Genomic DNA, 18949 nt, shown 5'->3' with positions numbered 1-18949 from the left:
GATGAACCCTCAGTTAACGTCACCACCCCCCTCTCCCGCCACAGTACCCACAGAGGCAGGGTCAGTGCAGAGGTTGCTTTGGTTCCGCTTTCCTGGGCCACAGAACAGAGCACAGCACAGGTTCCACAGCAGGAGCTGCAGCGGCAGCATGGAGGGTGCGGAGGGCAAGGAGTGCGCTGCTGGGCATTCCCGGCCACCCCGGCCCTCTGGTGCCTGCTTTCTGTGATTTCAGAAGGAAGGTGGACAGAGGCTCCCTCTGGCCTTGTCCTTTTCCCAGCCACCGAATGGGCGAGGTGGTACCCAACCCCAGGGGAGCAGTACCTGGACCCCCAACCTCTGCTCACCTCCAAGGCCAAGCTGGATCCCATAGCCAGCATGGCATGGTTCTCCCCTTCCCCTCTTCCCAGGTCAGGGGAGTTGGAGAAGTGGTGGGTGTTTGTTTTTAAAGCACAGCCCTTTGGGAAAATCACAAATTATTGAGAATCACTGTGATTCCCCCGGGAGTCAGACTGGCTTTGTCCTCTTCCTCTCTGGAGGGTCATGGGCCATCACCGGGAGCTCCACGTCGAGCCCCAGGCCAGAACCCCTCCCTTTTGCCGAGAGGGAACTTTATTGCACAATTGGGTGCCTTTTAGCTTTTGTGTGTTGAAATGGGCATTTTGGAAGCAAGGGTCAAGGGACAGCTTCTAAAGGTGTGAGTCTCTGACCTGAGCATCTGGGCCTTGCCTCAGCCTTTTCTCCCCAGGGGTGGAAACCTGGAGGGGCCAGCAGCGCCCCGGGGTCTGCCCAGGGGAGTCGAGGCCCCCAGGTGGTAAGGCCTATTCCAGGAGGAGGGGGATCTCAGCCCTGTTCAGAGCAAGTTAATGTGTCCATCCGCCCAACCCTGTCCTGAGAAAGGACTGGTTTTGGCCAGGACCCAACAAATGCCTAATGACAGCAGTGTTAGCAGACCAGAGGTGGGCGCCCTTGTCATTGAGGCCAGGGACAGCTATCTCCAGGTTATGCCTGGCCCCACCAAGCAGGGAGTTGGGGTCCCCCCACAGGCTGTGAGCTCTGTGGGCCCTGGGATGTGATCTAGCTCAGATGCCCTCTCGTCCTTGATGTCACAGTTGAGTGCACCCAAGTGACACTCACTGGCAGCCAGGGGCACAGCCTGGTGGTGGTGGCGGCAATAGAACCGTGCTCCTCCCCAGCTCCTCGCTTCCCCTCCCACAACCCCAGCCTTACTCCACCATGCAGACAATCATTTTGTACGGATTACAGGAGCAATGCTGTACGGTTTTGTACACTGGTGATTTGTTTCCTAGAAAACCCACTATGTCTCTGGATTTCTGGCATATTAATAAAAGAGCCTCTGCTTTGTAAACACGGTTGCTGCCTCTTGACTTCCGTGGTTTTGGGTACTGTCAGGAGAGTGGTCCCATCTAAGGCCATGGCCACTCCTGATCCTGCCTCAGCCCCACCCTGAGTCGGGACCTGGCCCCAGGTGAGGAAGAACTGGTGATAGTTGGGGGTATCATTTTCTCTACACTTGAAATTTTGAATTTTTTTTTTATTTGGAAAAAAGACAGTTGAATCCCTTTTCTTTACCAGCATAAGGCAGTCAGGCAAACCTAAGAGTTGCTTATTTCGGCAACATAAGGCAGGGTCACTGCATGACAGTAAGAAGGCACGAGGTCCCCTCATCTGTCCTTTCCCAGCTCACAGGCCTTGGAACCCCGCCCAGGGTCCCCCCTGAGGGAGGCACAGGCATGGTCCTACTGACTCCTGGTTGGCAGCTGGAGAAGCCCAAGTTCCAGCACAAACAAAGGAGTTTGTGGACAGTCGGGGCAGAATCCTGGAGGGAGTGCCTGAGCCGCCATCCCATGTGGCAGCTGCTGGCGTAGCAGTGCCTTGGGCTGACGTCGTTTTGGGAGCAAGTGGGTTCAGTGAAGTGTATTGCCATGAATGGCACCCGCTGCTTTTGGCTTTATTAACGTGGCAAGGAGAAATTCAAAATTAAGGGCCGGGCGCGGTGGCTCAAGCCTGTAATCCCAGCACTTTGGGAGGCCGAGACGGGCGGATCACAAGGTCAGGAGATCGAGACCATCCTGGCTAACACGGTGAAACCCCGTCTCTACTAAAAAATACAAAAACCTAGCCGGGCGAGGTGGCGGGCGTCTGTAGTCCCAGCTACTCGGGAGGCTGAGGCAGGAGAATGGCGTGAACCCGGGAGGCGGAGCTTGCAGTGAGCTGAGATCCGGCCACTGCACTCCAGTCTGGGCGACAAAGCGAGACTCTGTCTCAACAAAAAAAAAAAAAAAAAGAAATTCAAAATTAAGTATGTCTTGAATTCTGTTTCTGGCAGATGGTGCAGCTCTGGAGCTCAGCCCTTGGCGGCCTGATTCCCAGGGGTCCAAGCCACCCTTGTTCTCTGAGTCAGGGTTGGGCAGCCACTTGTGCCCTAAAAAGGTGCCAGAAGGCCTGAAGCCCAGGCAAGGGGAATGGGCAGCGCCTGTGTCTCAGGGGTACCTCCAGCATGGCCTGGAACACACCCAGCTGTCCCCTTCCCCCAAACTCCAGACCTTCTCAGAGGGGCTCTGGGGGTCATTCAAGGGGGCCTTCTAGCTTCTCTCTGGAACCCTTTGTCCAGAGCAAAGCCCGGTTTCCAAGGTCCCCACGGCAAGGCTGTTAGATGCTGGCAGCAAGAGGTACAGAGCAGGCCGGGCGCCATGGCTCATGCCTGTAATCCCAGCACTTTGGGAGGCCGAGGCGGGCGGATCACGAGGTCAGGAGATCAAGACTGTCCTGACTAACACGGTGAAACCCCATCTCTACTAAAAATACAAAATAGCCAGGCGTGGTGGCTGGCGCCTGTAGTCCCAGCTACTTGGGAGGCTGAGGCAGGAGAATGGCGTGAATCTGGGAGGCGGAGCTTGCAGTGAGCCGAGATCATGCCACTGCACTCCAGCCTGGGCAACAGAGCAAGACTCCATCTCAAAAAAAAAAAAAAGTACAGAGCAGTTCTCTCAGCTCCCAGCAGTGACCTCGGATCTCCAGCAGCAAGGGGCATGCTCTCATGTCCACAGGGGCCTTGCAGAAATGCTCCAGTCCCTGGGACTCCCCCAGCAGGAGGGGCGGGGCTCCTGCCTGCAGTGAGGCCATAGCACTAAGCAGCTTCAGTCACGTGCTTTTCAGGCGAATCACTCCAAATTCAGTGAGGAGGGCCACGACAAGGAAGTTCAGGTAGAATAGGAGCAGGCAAATGCCGTAGACTCTGCTGAGCTGGAAGCACTGCAATGGGACTGAGACCAGGGAGAAGACGAGGCTGAGCCCCAGGGCGCCTGCCAGGACCCACACCAGCAGTCCATCTGGCTCCAGCTGTGGAAGAATGAGGGGAGAGAGGCTGGGTCACTGCCCGTCACAGGCCCCGCCCCATCTGCAGCCAACATAACAATGCACCCTCAGCAACAATGCAACCTCAACAATGCACCCTCAACAACAATGCACCCTCAACAACAATGTACCCTCAACAGCAATGCAGCCTCAACAGCAATGGAACTTCAACAGCAATGAACCCTCAACAACAATGCAGCCTCAACAACAATGCAACCTCAACAACAATGCACCCTCAACAACAATGCAGCCTCAACAACAATGCACCCTCAACAACAATGCACCCTCAACAACAATGCAACCTCAACAACAATGCACCCTCAACAACAATGCAACCTCAACAACAGTGCAGCCTCAACAATGCACCCTCAACGACAATGCAGCCTCAACAACAATGCAGCCTCAACAACAATGCACCCTCAACAACAATGCAGCCTCAACAACAATGCAGCCTCAACAACAATGGAACCTCAACAACAATGCACTCTCAACAACAATGCAGCCTCAACAATGCACTCTCAACAACAATGCAGCCTCAACAACAATGGAACCTCAACAACAATGCACCCTCAACAACAATGCAGCCTCAACAACAATGCACCCTCAACAACAATGCACCCTCAACAACAATGCAGCCTCAACAATGCACCCTCAACAACAATGCAGCCTCAAAAATGCACCCTCAACAATGCAGCCTCAATAACAATGCACCCTCAACAACAATGCACCCTCAACAGCAATGGAACCTCAACAGCAATGAACCCTCAACAACAATGCAGCCTCAACAATGCACCCTCAACAACAATGCAGCCTCAACAATGGAACCTCAACAACAATGCACCCTCAACAACAATGCACCCTCAACAATGGAACCTCAACAACAATGCACCCTCAACAACAATGCAGCCTCAACAACAATGGAACCTCAACAACAATGCACCCTCAACAACAATGCAGCCTCAACAATGGAACCTCAACAATGCACCCTCAACAACAATGCAGCCTCAAAAATGCACCCTCAACAATGCAGCCTCAATAACAATGCACCCTCAACAACAATGCACCCTCAACAACAATGCACCCTCAACAACAATGCACCCTCAACAGCGATGGAACCTCAACAGCAATGAACCCTCAACAACAATGCAGCCTCAACAATGCACCCTCAACAACAATGCAGCCTCAACAATGCAGCCTCAATAACAATGCACCCTCAACAATGCAGCCTCAACAATGCAGTCTCAATAACAATGCAACCTCAACAACAACGCAGCCTCAACAACAATGCACCCTCAACAATAATGCAGCCTCAACAACAATGCAATCTCGGCTGAGCACAGTGGCTCATGTCTGTAATTTCAGCACTTTGGGAGGCTGAGGCAGGTAGATCACCTGAGATCAGGAGTTCAAGACCAGCCTGGCCAATACGGTGAAACCCTGTATCTACTAAAAATACAAAAATTAGCCAGGCATGGCGGTGTGCTACTGGGGAGGCTGAGGCAGGAGAATCACTTGAACTCAGGAAGTGGAGGTTGCAGTAAGCCGACATCGTGCTACTGTACTCCAGCCTGGGTGACCGAGTAAGACCCTGTCTCAAAAAATAAATAAATAAATAAAAATAACAACAACAACAATGCAGCCTCAACAATGTTTGAGGGTACCAACTGGGGGCCAGTTGGGGAAGACTGGCCTGCAGCAGCCCGGCCTGCCCTGTAGGACGGCAGGCCCCACCCTAAAGTTACCCAGACATGGCCCCAGAAGTTTCCAGACTCAGAAGCAGCAGGGAAAGGGAACATTCTCTTCCAACTTCAGCCAGGTCCACCTGCCTGGGTGCCTCTCCCCTGCCTCGAATCAGATGTCATTATAATTCCCTCTGTTTTTAACACTGAACTCTAGTCAATGACATGCACAAGCGGATGTCCACCACTTACTGTGAATTGCATCAAGAAACAACATAGATGTGTTAGGCCGGGAACGGTGGCTCACGCCTGTAATCCCAACACCTTGGGAGGCCAAAGCGGGCAGATCACTTGAGGTCAGGAGTTCGAGACCAGCCTGACCAACATGGTGAAACCCCATCTCTATTAAAAATGCCAAAATTAGCCAGATGCGGTGGCATGTGCCTGTAATCCCAGCTACTTGGGATGCTGAGGCAGGAGAATCACTTGAACCTGGGAGGCGGAGGCTGCAGCAAGCCAAGATTGCACCACTGCACTCCAGCCTGGGTGACAGAGCAAGACTCCATCTCAAAAAAAAAAAGGACAGATGGAGGCATAGACAGACAGGCATGGACAGACAGATGACAAAGCAAAGGCAGCCAAACGTAAACAGTAGAGCCTGGGTGGTGGGAATATGTGTGTCTATCATACAAGTCTTTTGACTGTTCTATGTTTGAGTTTTCATAATAAAATGGAAAAAATCTTTATGAGGCTTTTTTTTTTTTTTTTTTGACTTGGAGTCTCATTCTTGTCACCCAGGCTGGAGTGCAATGGCACGATCTCGGCTCACAGCAGCCTCCACCTCCCAGGTTCAAGTGATTCTCCTGCCTCAGCCTCCTGAGTAGCTGGGCTTACAGGTATCCACCACCATGCCTGGCTAACTTTTTTGTATTTTTAGTAGAGATGGGGTTTTACCATGTTGGCCAGGCCGGTCTTAAACTCCTAACGTCAAGTGATCCACCCACCTCGGCCTCCCAAAGTGCTGGGATTACAGGCATGAACCACCATACCCAGCCCTTAAGGTTTTTTAAAAAATGGCAGCTATAAGTATCTATTGCGTGCCTGCTCTATGCCAGGCATTGTGCGAAGGGCCTAACAGACACTGTCGTCTTTGATCTAACAATAGTCTTGTATGGTGGGTACTAGGATGGACTCCATTTTACAGATGAGGAAACCAAGACTCTCAGACTTGACTGACTTGTCCAAGGTGCTCAGCAGCACAGGGCCTGGCACCTCAGCCTGACTCTGAACTTGGAAGGATGCCGCCTTCTGGGTGAAGGAGGGGATGGATGAATGATAGAGGAGTGGTAGCAGCAGAAATGAATGAGCAAGAGCCAAAGTGTCAGGCACAAGACAGGCTCCTCTGCGGGAGAAGGAGGAGCTGACCGCAATTCCCATTCTCTAGAACTGGGGAGGAGTCTGCAGATTTCAGCTGCAGGTTTTTATATATGCAGTAGGATAAGTAGTGCCCCACCCCCAACAAAGTCACGCCCATCCAGAAGCTCAGCATGTGGCCTTGCTTGGAATAGGGTCATTGCAAATATAATAAGCTAAGGGTTTCAAGATACAATCACCTTGGACTTAGGGTGGCCCCTAAATCCAATGACTCATGTCTCCGTAAGAAGAAGAGAGAGATGGCCATGGGAACACAGAGGCAGAGACTGCAGTGATGGGCCCACTGGGCAGGGAACGCCCGGAGCCACCAGCAGCTGGAAGAGGCGAGGAAGGATCCTCCCCCGGAGTTTGGAGGCAGCACTGCCCGGCTGACGCCTTATTTCAAACTTTTGGCCTCCAGAACTGTGAGAGACTCAATTTTTGCTGTTGTCAGCCCCCTGGTTTGTGGTCATTTATGACAGTGCTAGGGAACTCACACAATCTATGGTATACATGTCACACATGGTTGCTGACACATTTTCAAGCAGTACAGAAGAGTAAAAGGGATTGAATGTCCCCTCCCCACTTCTCTTCCTTCCACACTTAGCAGGCATCCAACACACAGGAAGACAACACGAGGTACTGTGCAGGGTGTTTCCAGGCACTGTGGCCTTTCATCCTCCCAGCCACCTGCATCCTTCTCATCTCCAACCCACAGATGAAGAAACTGACAGAGTAAGTGACAGAGCCCAAATCTAAGTGCAAGCTCTTAACCAATGCCTATCCTCCCTCCCTCCCCATGGGGTGCCATATTACACACACCCCTCTAGACATGTGCACACACACCCTGTGGACACACACCCCTCTAGACATGTGCATCAATTCTGAAAACAGAGATGGGGCCGTACAATATGTGAGTGTTTCAAAGCGACTTGTGGTTTTCAACCAACATCCTTCCATGTTGATGTCTCATGCAATTTAACGGCAGGAGCATTTCCTAAACTCAGCACAAAGGCGGTGGACACACACAGACACACACATTTCCTAAACTCAGCACAAAGGCGGTGGACACACACAGACACACACATTTCCTAAACTCAGCACAAAGGCGGTGGACACACACAGACACACACATTTCCTAAACTCAGCACAAAGGCGGTGAACACACACACACACACACACACACATATACACCCGAGAAAAGAGGAAATAGGTCCCCTGAGGGGCCAACCCTAAAGCCTCATTACCTGGAACTGCCCTAGACTCTACCATGAAAGGGAACCTATTAAACCGATAAAGAGGGTCAACAAAGTTTGCAGAGGGTGTTTACCTTTCAGAAAAGAAAACTTTTCAAGCCCTAAGTAGCTGTTTGCTTGTAGGCATGACCAGTGTGAAAGAACCGCCCTGCCCCCAGCTAATAGGCTCTGCTGAGAGCCTATTCAACAACTTGTGCCTCTTGCCTCTGGGAGAAACGGGAGACTTTGTTCTGCCTCATAACACTCCAAGTGCTTTCCCACCGCGAGGCTTAAAACCAGCCCCCAGGCCATCTCTTCCTCCCCAGCCTACGTCTTCCTTGCTGAGCCTCCCAACTCAAGTCCTCCAGAGTAGAGATGCAGGAATGGGACTGCCGGCTTGCGGCTCAGGGGTCCAATCTGCCTCCCATTCACAGGGTTTTGTTTGCATGCGAGGCAGATTTTCAAAGAGAAAACAATTCACCTAGGAATCTCGATTTCTTCTCTAGAGGACCTGGAATATCTGGCCACATGCTACCCACCCAAATCACCCAATTTCTGTCACCTCCCCTGTGGGCAGCGCTGGGATATGGTGCTCAGCCCGGCCCTTCCCCCTGCATGCTTATCCAGGAAGCTCAGCTGGTGTCATCAATCTCATTTTACAGGGGAGGAAATTGAGACCCAGAGATGTCCTAACTCCATTTTTTTTTTTTTTTTCTGAGATGAAGTCTCACTCTGTCGCCCAGGCTGGAGTGCAGTGGCGCGATCTCGGCTTACTGTGATCTCCACCTCCTGGGTTCAAGTGATTCTCCTGCCTCAGCCTCCCAAATAGCTGAGATTACAGGTGTGCACCACCACACCTGGCTAATTTTTGTATTTTTAGCGGAGAGATGGGGTTTCATCATGTCAGCCAGGCTGGTCTGGAACTCCTGACCTCAAGTGATATTCTGCCTCAGTCTGCCAAAGTGCTGGGATTATAGGCATGAGCTACCACACCCGGCCCTAGCTCACTCAAAGTCATACAGCCAGGGACTTAAGTGATGGCAACCAGATCCAAACCCAGGGCCTTCCTGCCCCTTCCCATGTCAAGCTACATCTTGGTTATATACACTTGTAAACTTACAAGGAATACTCACCTTCACCTCTGTGTGGCTCCGGGAGATCTGGAGCAGACAGCCCAGCCCCACGCCCACGAGGATGTCTGCAGCCCAGCTCAGGAAGCTTTGCTGGAATGGCCTGCACATAACCCAACCACATAGCCCTTTCCTCCTACTGCGTTCATCTCCGGGGCTTGGAATGCCATGGCAAGAATGCACTTGGGCCAGGTGCAGTGGCTCACACCTATAATCCCAGCACTTTGGGAGGCCGAGGCAGGAGGATCACTAGAGGCCAGGAGTTTGAGACCAGCCTGGGCAATAGAGTGAGACCTGTCTCAAAAAAAAATTTGGTGGGGGTTGGACGAAGACAAGTGCAGTGGTGTGAACACGGCTCACTGCAGCCTCGACCTCCTAGGCTTAGTGATTCTCCCACCTCAACCTCCCAAGTAGCTGGGATCACAGGCATACGCCTGGCTAATTTTTTAATTTTTTTTGTAGAGATGGGGTCTTGCTATGTTGCCCAGGCAAATCTCAAATTCCTGGGCTCAAGTGATCCTCATGCCTCAGCCTCCCAAAGTGCTGGGATTACAGGTATGAACCACCGTGCCCAGACCTACAAAAAAATGAACTTACTTGGCTTTCTTTATGCCCAACTCCCCCTTTCCCCAAACACCCTATCTGAGGAGACCCTATTCATTTAGGCCTTTAAGAAGATGGGTGTTGAGTACGTGTTGCAGTCAGTCTCTAAGGATCAAACACCTTAGGGTGCCAGGAATGCTTGGCCCATGTAAGCACTCAGTAGGTGGGGAAACAGGGGCCAGGAGAGGTGAAGGGACTGCCCCCAGTCCCTAGAGGGACTGGTGATGGTGTATGAGCCAAGGCCATCTCTAGGGGTTGTTCAGGGCTCCCTCCTCCACAGCCAACCTGGGAGGTCAGGCGAGGCTGCAGCCCGAAAGCCAGAAGTAGGCCTCATTGGGCACAAAAGGGCCACCAAGGGTCCTGCTCAGCCTGGGAGTTAAAAGGGCAGGCATCACAGTCCCTGTAGTTAGCTTGTTTTGCCAGCCAGCTGCTCACACTGCAGCCCCTGGTGAGGCTCTGTCATCATGGAGCCTGGAGAGAGCCGCCCTTCAGGTGCTTTGTGATCATCTTTCTTTCTTTAGCAGCCAACAATATCCACTGTTGGCTGAATGCCTTCCGTGTGCCAGGCACTGTCTGGAACCCACGACCATCTGGTTTCAAAGCTCTTTCTCTTCATAGCCCCAGGTTGGCTATATCCATCCTTTCTATATAGATCAAAAGTTGGCAAACATCAGCCCTCTAGCCAAATTTGGCCCACTAACTGATTTTATAAAGTTTTATTGGAACAGAGCCATGGCCATTGACTTATGCATTGTCTGTGCCTGTTTCTGCACTACAGCAGCAGAGCTGAGTAGCTGCAAAACTGCCTCCATGGCACCCAAAGTCTAAAATATTTATTCTTTGGGCCGGGCATGGTGGCTCATGCCTGTAATCCCAGCACTTGGAGGCTGAGGCCGGCAGATCATTTGAGGTGAGGAGTTTGAGAACAGCCTGGTCAACATAGTGAAACCCTGTCTCTACTAAAAATACAAAAATTAGCTGGGCATGGAGGCACGCGCCTATAGTCCCAGCTACTTGGGAGGCTAAGACAGGAGAATTGCTTGAACCCAGGAGGCAGAAATTACAGTGAGCCGAGATCGTGCCACTGCACTCCAGCCTGGGTGACAGAGCGAGACTCTGTCTCAAAAAAAGTATTCTCTGGCCCTTTTAGAAAACGTCTGCCAACCCCTAGCATAGACCATGACATGTCCCTGTGAGCAAGAGAGAAAGGGTCTTCCATAGAACACGTAAGCTCATCCTGTGGGCGCCTGCTTCTCACACCATTCACCGCCCTAATAATAACAGCTGCTGTCTGCTGAGCCCCTACCAGGGACCAAGAATTTCATTCACCTTATTGGATCCTTACAACACCCCTGTAGGAGGTTAGCACTCCCCAAATCCCTATTTTAAAGCCTTGGAGGCTGAGGGCCAGGCAGCCACGTTACCTGCCCCAGGTGTTACACCAAGAGCCAATCCTCAGGGTGGGGCACGGAGCACTCCGCACCCATGGCTGTGACACCAGTGCTAAGGCCAAGAACAGACCACAAAGGATACTGAAGATGATACCGCCAAAGCAGGCGGAGAACGCCATCCGCGGGTAGCCCTGGCGGGCCAGCGTGAAATCCGAGAAGGCATCTGCGCAGGAACAAGAGGGGCCTGCAGTGGTGAGTCGCTTCCCCCGCCCTCCCTGGTCATCCACGCCTTCATTCTCACCCACGGCCATTCAGGCAACAAACATAAATGGATGCCCACGTGTGCCTGGGCACTAGCTGGTGGGGTGCTGTGTGAAGGGGCACAGCACCTCGGAAGACACACTTCCCTCCTTAATTCCTTTACCCCACTCTTTCCCACCAGCAACAACTTCGCAGGTGTGAAAAACGCGGCTACCAGCTGGGTACGGTGGCTCACGCCTGTAATCCCAGCACTTTGGGAGGCCAAGATAGATGGATCACCTGAGGTCAGGAGTTCGAGACCAGCCTGGCCAACGTGATGAAACCCCGTCTCTACTAAAAATACAAAAATTAGCCGGGTGTGGTGGTGGGCGCCTATAATCCCAGCTATTGAGGAGGCTGAGGCAGGAGAATTGCTTGAACCTGGGAGGCAGAGGTTGCAGCAATGAGCCAAGATCACACCATTGCACTCCAGCCTGGGCAACAGAGCAAGACTCCATCTCAAAAAAAAAGAACAAAAAACCAAAAAAAACCACAGTTACCAATTTTTCAAAGTCTCATCTGCTGCTAACATGCACAGCACCTCCACATGAATTAGAAGAAGGTGCTCAAAAAGGTGAGTGGAGGAGGGGCTAGATTTCAGCTCCTTCATCCTCTTGTCTAGATGCTCTAGAGCAGTGCATAAACTGGCCAACCGTACCTGGCTGCTACAGCTAGGCAAGGGTGTATGTATGTAAGTGTGAATGCCTGCGTGTCACACACCCGTGTACACATCAAGCATGGCTGGCTGCAATGGGATCCACGTCCTTCCTGAACTCTGGGAGCCACCGAGCATCCCCGCATCAGAGGGTGGGGAAGCGGCAGGAGCCTCTATAGAGTTTCTTGGTCCAACTACAGTCAGGACCATCTCACCCCGATGCTGGCCACTTCACAGTGACAGGGGACACTGTACAGGTGCAGAGGGCAGACACCCTGGACACCCCTGCCCGGATGCGACTCTGGCTGGGGGAGGAAAGAGCTAAGATGTGGCCGCACTGATCCCCCACTCAATCCCACCCAGCCCTGAGTCACCTCCAATGCTGTTCCCCCAGGCCAGCAGCGTGAGCCCCAGCACGGTGTTGCTCAGCCGGAAGACCACGCCCAGGGACCGCAAGATGTTCACCACCTCTGTGGCGGCCGCGTTGATCCACAGAGCGCTGGTCAGAAAGCCCAGGAAAGCAAAGAGCTGCAGAGGGAATGGTTTGCTATGGGACCAAGGCCAGCCCCAACAGGGACACAGCCTCAGTTCCTCACCTGTGAAATGGGATAACAGTATCTACCTCATGAGCTTATTATGAGTATAAAACACGTTACTATAAGCATTGGTGCCTGCACATAGTTAGTGCTCAATAAAACGTTGAGTTCAATATTATTTTCTTTTTTCCTTAACAAACTCCCTTTCAGGCCACGCATGGTGGCTCACGCCTGTAATCGCAGCACTATGGGAGGCCGAGGCGGGCAGATCACCTGAGATGAGGAGTTCAAGACCAACCTGGCCAACAAGGTGAAACCTTGTCTCTACTAAAAATACAAAAATTGGTCGGGCTGGTGTCACACACCTGTAATGCCAGCTACTCGAGAAGCTGAGGTGGGAGAATCGCTTGAAGCCAGGAGGCAGAAGTTGCAATGAGCCTAGATAGTGCCAGTGTACTCCAGCCTGGGCGACTGAGTGAGACTCTGTCTCAAAAAAAAAACAAAACAAAAAACAAAACAAAACCAAAAAATCCTCCCTTTCATATATTAAAAAAAATATATATATTATTTTGTCTGGAAAGGGTTCCCTATCACTTTCATCAGATTTCCAGTCTATGAACCAAACACCACCCCTCATCCCCAAAAGTATCCTTGTACTCCTAAGCAGTCACTCCCCAGCCCCACCCCGCCAGCCCAGCGCGACCACCACTCTGCTCTCTCTGTCTCGGAATGTGCCTCATGGACATTTCACAACAATGGAATCCCACAGTGTGTGACCCTCTGCTTCAGTCTTCTCTCACTTCTGCATCATGTTTTCAAGGGTCATCCATGTTGTGGCACACATCAGTACTTGAAAAAATAGTGAAAGACAATTTTCCCTAAGTAGTAAAAAGCAACTTCCCTAAACGATCCATTTGCTGAAAATTCAACACCCTTCGGTTGGTACATTCACTGAGAGTTTCCAATAGTAAAAACTAAAATTTAAAAAAATCACTAAGTACTAAAAAATGAAAATTCTAAGTAAACTTTTGTTTTAGGATGATGTCTCACTCTGTCGTCCAGGCTGGAATGCAGCGGTGCGATCTCGGCACACTGCAACCTCCACCTCCTGGGTTCAAGCGATTCTCCTGCCTCAGCCATCCAAGTAGCTGGGATTACAGGTGCCCACGACCATGTGCGGCTAATTTTTCTATTTTTAGTAGAGACAGGGTTTCAACATGTTGGCCAGACTGGTCTAGAACTCCTGATCTCAGGTGATCCACCCGTCTCGGCCTCCCAAAGTGTTGGGATTACAGGTATGAGCCACCAAGCTCAGCCAAAATAAAAATATTAAGTAAACATTTTTTTTTTTTGAAACAGAGTCTCACTCTGTCACCCAGGCTGAAGTGCCATGATGCGATCTCAGCTCACTGCAACCTCTGCCTCCCAGGTTCAAGTGATTCTCCTGCCTCAGCCTCCCAAGTAGCTGAGATTACAGGCGCCTGCCACCACACCCCGCTAATTTAACATTAAGTAAACTTTTAAGGAAAAAGTCTCTGGACAAACTCCCTAAATATTCCTTAGAGTGCATAGACTAGGGAAAATGGAAAAAGACACCCACAAAGGCCATACCATACTATCCCTGGAATGTCTTTGGAAACCCAAGGCTAGGCGCAGTGGCTCACGCCCGTAATCCTAGCACTTTGGGAAGCTGAGGCAGGAGGATTGCTTGAGGCCAGGAGTTTGAGAGTAGTCTGGGCAACATAGTGAGACCTCGTCTTTACAAAAAACATACAAAAATTAGCTGGGTGTGGTGGCTCGTGCCTGTAGTCCCATCTACTTGGGAGGCTGAGGTGGGAGGATGGCTTCAGCCCAGGAGGTCGAGGCTGCAGTGAGCAATGATTGCACCACTGAACTCCAGCCTGGACAGCAGAGGGAGACCCTGTCTTGAAAAAAAGGAAATCACATATTGTAGGATTCTATTTATATAAAATGTCCGTGATAGGCAAACCCACAGAGACAGAGAGCGGAGTCGTGGTTGCCAGAGGCTATGTGGGGGGTGGGGAAACGGGGAGTGACTCATGGGCATGAGGTCTCTTTTTGGGGTGATGAAATTCTCTAAAATTGACTGTGATGATTACACAACTCTGTAACTATAATAAAAAACATTAAATTGTATACTTTAAATGGGTAAATTGCATGGTATGTGAATTACATCTCAACAAAATTAAGCTATTACCAAAAAAAAAACAAAAAAACAAAAAAAAAAACCCTGCGCCGAAACAAAAACTCTCAAAAGCAGCTTTAAAGTTCAGTTACCTGTCTTTGTGCGACTCCTGATCAAACTGGTCAAAGTGCCTCAGAGATGCAGACAGGACATCTGCGTGGGAGACCTCAGTATCCCTCTCCCCCCATCTCGGAGATCCCGGGCTTCTTACCCAGTGAAGCTTGGGGGGCTGGCTGTCAGATGTGGCAAAAAAGGTCACTGAAGCCAAAGCTGTGCCTGCGATCACCACCACAACCCAGACAGGAACGAGGCCGCCTATCTCATAGACACCATCTGCAAAGGGACAGAAAGGGACCTGGTACCTTCCCAGCTGCCTCAACACCCACTTACAACAGACTGTTTGGATGTCAGGTGGATGCTTGCTATCTGCCCAGCCCTGTCCTAGACACTTCAAGGGGACGGAAAAATTAAAAATGCAGCCCCTGCCCTCAAGTTAGTCACATTTGAAAGACAATAGAGACACACAAAAATGACTCTCTCCAGCCTGTTGCTGTGGAACTAGGATAGGAATGGCTAGAACCACTAACACGATCACCCTCTTCCACCTCCGTGGCAGACATCACTAATCAAGCACAATACTTCCATGCAACTGCATTTCCAGGCAGCCCCCTCCAGCCAGGCATTACCAGTGGATGGCATTGCTCCATGAGATGAACCTGACGGTCAAACCCAGCCTCCCCACTAAGAGGTACCCAAGTAAGTCCACTCTATCATCCAATCCATTAACAAATATGAAGATTCCAGAGGCTTCATATTAAACACCAAAGGGAGATACCCTAAGGTGAGGAGAACACTCTAGAATTCCCCACACATCACCCTTTTCACCACTAGGAGTCGGTACTGGTCTTAAAGACAATGAATGGTTCAAATGCTCATCTACCTGCATCAAGACCCTTCGTTTGTTCTTTTTTTAGTCTAGCTAAAAAATGTCAGTGGGCTTAAGAATTACGTGAGGAGGCCGGGCGCAGTGACTTATGCCTATAATCCCAGCACTTTGGGATGCCACAGCATGCAGATCGCTTGAGCCCAGGAGTTCAAGACCAGCCTGGGCAACATGGTGCGACCCCACCTCTACAACAAATACAAAAATTAGACCGGGCGTGGTGGCTCACACCTGCAATCCCAGCCCTTGGGGAAGCTGAGACGGGCAGATCACCTGAGGTCTGGAGTTCGAGACCAGCCTGGCCAAGGTGGCAAAACCCTGTCTCTACTAAAAATACAAAAATTAGCCGGGGGTGGTGGCACACACCTGCAGTCCCAGTTACTCAGGAAGCTAAGGCAGGAGAATCACTTGAACCCAGGAGGTGGAGGATGCAATGAGCCAAGATCGTGCCACTGCACTCCAGCTTGGGCAACAGAGCAAGACTCCATCTCAAAAAAAAAAAAAAAAAAAAAAAATTAGCTGGGTGTGGTGGTGGGCACCTCTGGTCCCAGCTACTTGGGAGGCTAAAGTGGAAGGATCACTTGAGTCCTGAGAGGTGGCAGTTGCAGGGAACCTAAATTGCACCACTGTATTCCAGCCTGGGCAACAGAGTGAGATCTTGTCTCAAAAAAAAAAAAAAAAAAATTATGCGAGCGGGCAAAATACACAAAATTGTGTACACAATCCGTTATGAGTGATTGTCAAGGGGGATTTTTTTTTTTTTTTTTTTTGAGATAGGGTCTCGTTCTGTCAACCAAGCTGGAGTGCACTGGCACAATCACAGCTCACTGCAGCCTCAAACTCCTGGGCTCAAGCCATCCTCCCACCTCAGCTTCCTGAGTAGTTGGGACTGCAGGTGTGTGCCACTGTACCCAGCTCCTGAGATAATTTTGCCAGCATGGGATTTTTACCTCAGTGCTGGCTTTGGATCCAGACGCCTGGGTTGGAAGCCCTTTCCATGTATTTGCCACTCCTGTGCTAGAGAAATTTTAGGAGGTGGCTGGGGCGTGAAGACACTGAGGATCTGAGCTGAGTGTTAAGCAGAGAGGGGTACAAGGACTCTGTGAGAAGAGGGGAGTTGGGTAAAATGGAATCAAGCAGACGTGCGCCAGGAATAGCACAGAAAAGTCTGTAGGAGGCAGCTGGCTCAGAGTCTCAGAGGCCTTGGCCAGGTGTGGTGGCTCACGCCTATAATCCCAGCACTTTGGGAAGCTGAGGCCGGTGGATCGCCGAAGGTCAGGAGTTCAAGACCAGCCTGGCCAACATAGTGAAACCTCATCTCTACTAAAAATACAAAAATTAGCCAGGGGTGGTGGCACCTGCCTGTAATCCCAGCTACTTAGGAGACTGAGGCAGAAGAATCGTTTGAACCTGGGAGGTGGAGGGTACAGTGGACCGAGATCGCACCACTGCGCAATGAGAGCCATGGATTTTTCTCAAGAGGTACTGGGGAGCCATGGAGGTCTTTGAGTGGAGGAGTGACCACAACATATGAAAAGCAGCACTTTACAAAGATGGCTCTTGGGAAGGCCTAGAGACGGGGAAGTTGGAGGCTGCTGCTGGGGAGGCTCACCTTGAGTCACAGCACCCCCTCGGGCTGGGAGCCAGTCCAGGGGTTTCCTCCAGACAGTGCTCAGCCCAGATGGGGTCAAGAGTGCTTTAGCCGGAACCAGTCTTTCCCCAGGATGCACCTGCTACCACTAGATGGTGTTAAGGCCATGTGGTCAAGATACTATATGCTGCAGAACCATCTCTCAGGAAAGGGATTCCTTCTTCAGTTCTATCATTGTATCAAGGAGAAACTTTCCATTTGGTGCTAATAGGACTTGAACATCTCAGACACCTGCTATTCTCCCTAGTACAGGCTTCCAGCTTATGTCTTGAATCAGGAGGACCGAGTAAGGCGGTTTACTTTTTTTTTTTTCTTTTTTGAGACAGAATCTCGCTCTGTCACCCAGGCTGGAGTGCAGTGGTACAGTCTCGGCTCACTGCAGCCTCTGCCTCCTGGGTTCAAGTGATTGTCCTGTCTCAACTTCCCAAGTAGCTGGGATTACAGATGCCCATCACCATGCCTGGCTAGTTTTTGTATTTTTAATAGAGACAGGGTTTCATCATGTTGGCCAGGCTGGTCTTGAACTCCTGACCTCGAGTGATCCTCCTGCCTCAGCCTACCAAAGTGCTGGGATTATGGGCGTGAGCCACCATGCCCTGCCGGTGGTTTACATTTATTGTGTTTATTTTTGCAGTTACCTTAAATTTATTGGAAATGATGCAATTCTATTACAGTTTCCTATTGATGCAGGTGACACAGTTTCCTTTTCAATAAATTTGCCTTTAAAAAAAAAAAAAGTCTGAAGCTGGGTGCAATAGTGCGTGCCTTAGTCCCAGCTACTCAATGGAGCCCAGAAGTTCAGGACCAGCCTGGACAACATAACGAGCTGATTTAAGAAAAATATAAAATGTGGCCAAGCGCAGTGGCTCACGCCTATAATCCCAGCACTTTGGGAGGCCGAGGTGGCTGGATCACCTGAGGTCAAGAGTTCAAGACCAGCCTGGCCAACATGGTGAAACCCCATCTCTACTAAAAACACAAAAATCAGCTGGGCATGGCGGCAGGTGCTTGTAGTCCCAACTACTCAGAAGGCTGAGGCAGGAGGATTGCTTACCCCAGAGGTGGTGGTTGCAGTGAGCCGAGATTATGCCACTGCACTCCAGCCTGGGTGACAGAGTGATTCTGTCTCAAGAAAAACAAAGAAAAATATCAAATGTAATAGTACAGAGTAAGAGAAAAATTGGGAAGACGGTCTGTGAATGACTGATGTGTGGGAATCACTCTTTTAAGAAGCCACAACACATACAAAAATTAGTCAAGCGTGGTGGCAGGTGCCTGTAATCCCAGCTACTTGGGAGGCTGAGGCAGGGGAATTGCTTGAGCCCTGGAGGTGGAGGTTAGAGTGCGCTGAGATCGCGCCACTGTACTCGGGCCTGGGTGACAGTCAGACTCCATTTCAAAATAAAATAAAATAAAATAAAATAAAAATAAATAAATAAATAAATAAAGATGCCACATCGCTTGTGAAAGCAAGTCCCTGGATTTGCCCTGGCCTGAAGGGCAAGGCTTCCCCGCTCCGTAGAGAATGGATGAAGAATGGAGGACTGTGATGAACCAGACGGCCCTAGGGGGTGGCCCTTTTCGGCTCTGAGTCACTATCAATCACCTCTCCTCCTATCTCCTTCCCTCTATGCCTGCATCCTCCCACAAACCAGGGGAGAAATTCACAGGGAATGTGGCAAGGAGGCTGTTTCATCCCGATGGAGTTTCATCCTGGCTCTGTTATAGCGCACAACACCACGCCCAGCCAGGCATTCGCACCAGAGTCCTACTCCCACCTCCAGGCAATGCCCCTGGGCTGAGGGGGAGGAGCCTAGATGATAGGAAACAGA

General features: G+C 50.8%; 1 protein-coding gene across 1 annotated transcript in view; it reads right to left on the bottom strand.

Annotated features, from left to right (window-relative positions):
* Positions 1–1531: 1531 nt before the first annotated feature.
* Positions 1532–18949, bottom strand: part of LOC105493373 (solute carrier family 8 member B1) — a 38535-nt gene continuing 21117 nt past the window's right edge. Inside the window, exons 12-16 of the mRNA XM_071071024.1 lie at positions 14735–14856; positions 12156–12309; positions 10969–11049; positions 8836–8900; positions 1532–3360 (exon numbers count right to left, since the gene is read on the bottom strand). Of these exons, the coding sequence (XP_070927125.1) occupies positions 3163–3360; positions 8836–8900; positions 10969–11049; positions 12156–12309; positions 14735–14856 (620 nt within the window). The 3' untranslated portion in view covers positions 1532–3162. The remainder of the gene's footprint in view (positions 3361–8835; positions 8901–10968; positions 11050–12155; positions 12310–14734; positions 14857–18949) is intronic.

Source organism: Macaca nemestrina, chromosome 10 (assembly GCF_043159975.1).
Source record: "Macaca nemestrina isolate mMacNem1 chromosome 10, mMacNem.hap1, whole genome shotgun sequence".
NCBI classification, from domain to species: Eukaryota; Metazoa; Chordata; class Mammalia; order Primates; family Cercopithecidae; genus Macaca; species Macaca nemestrina.
This window is presented reverse-complemented; position numbering and strand designations above follow the sequence as displayed.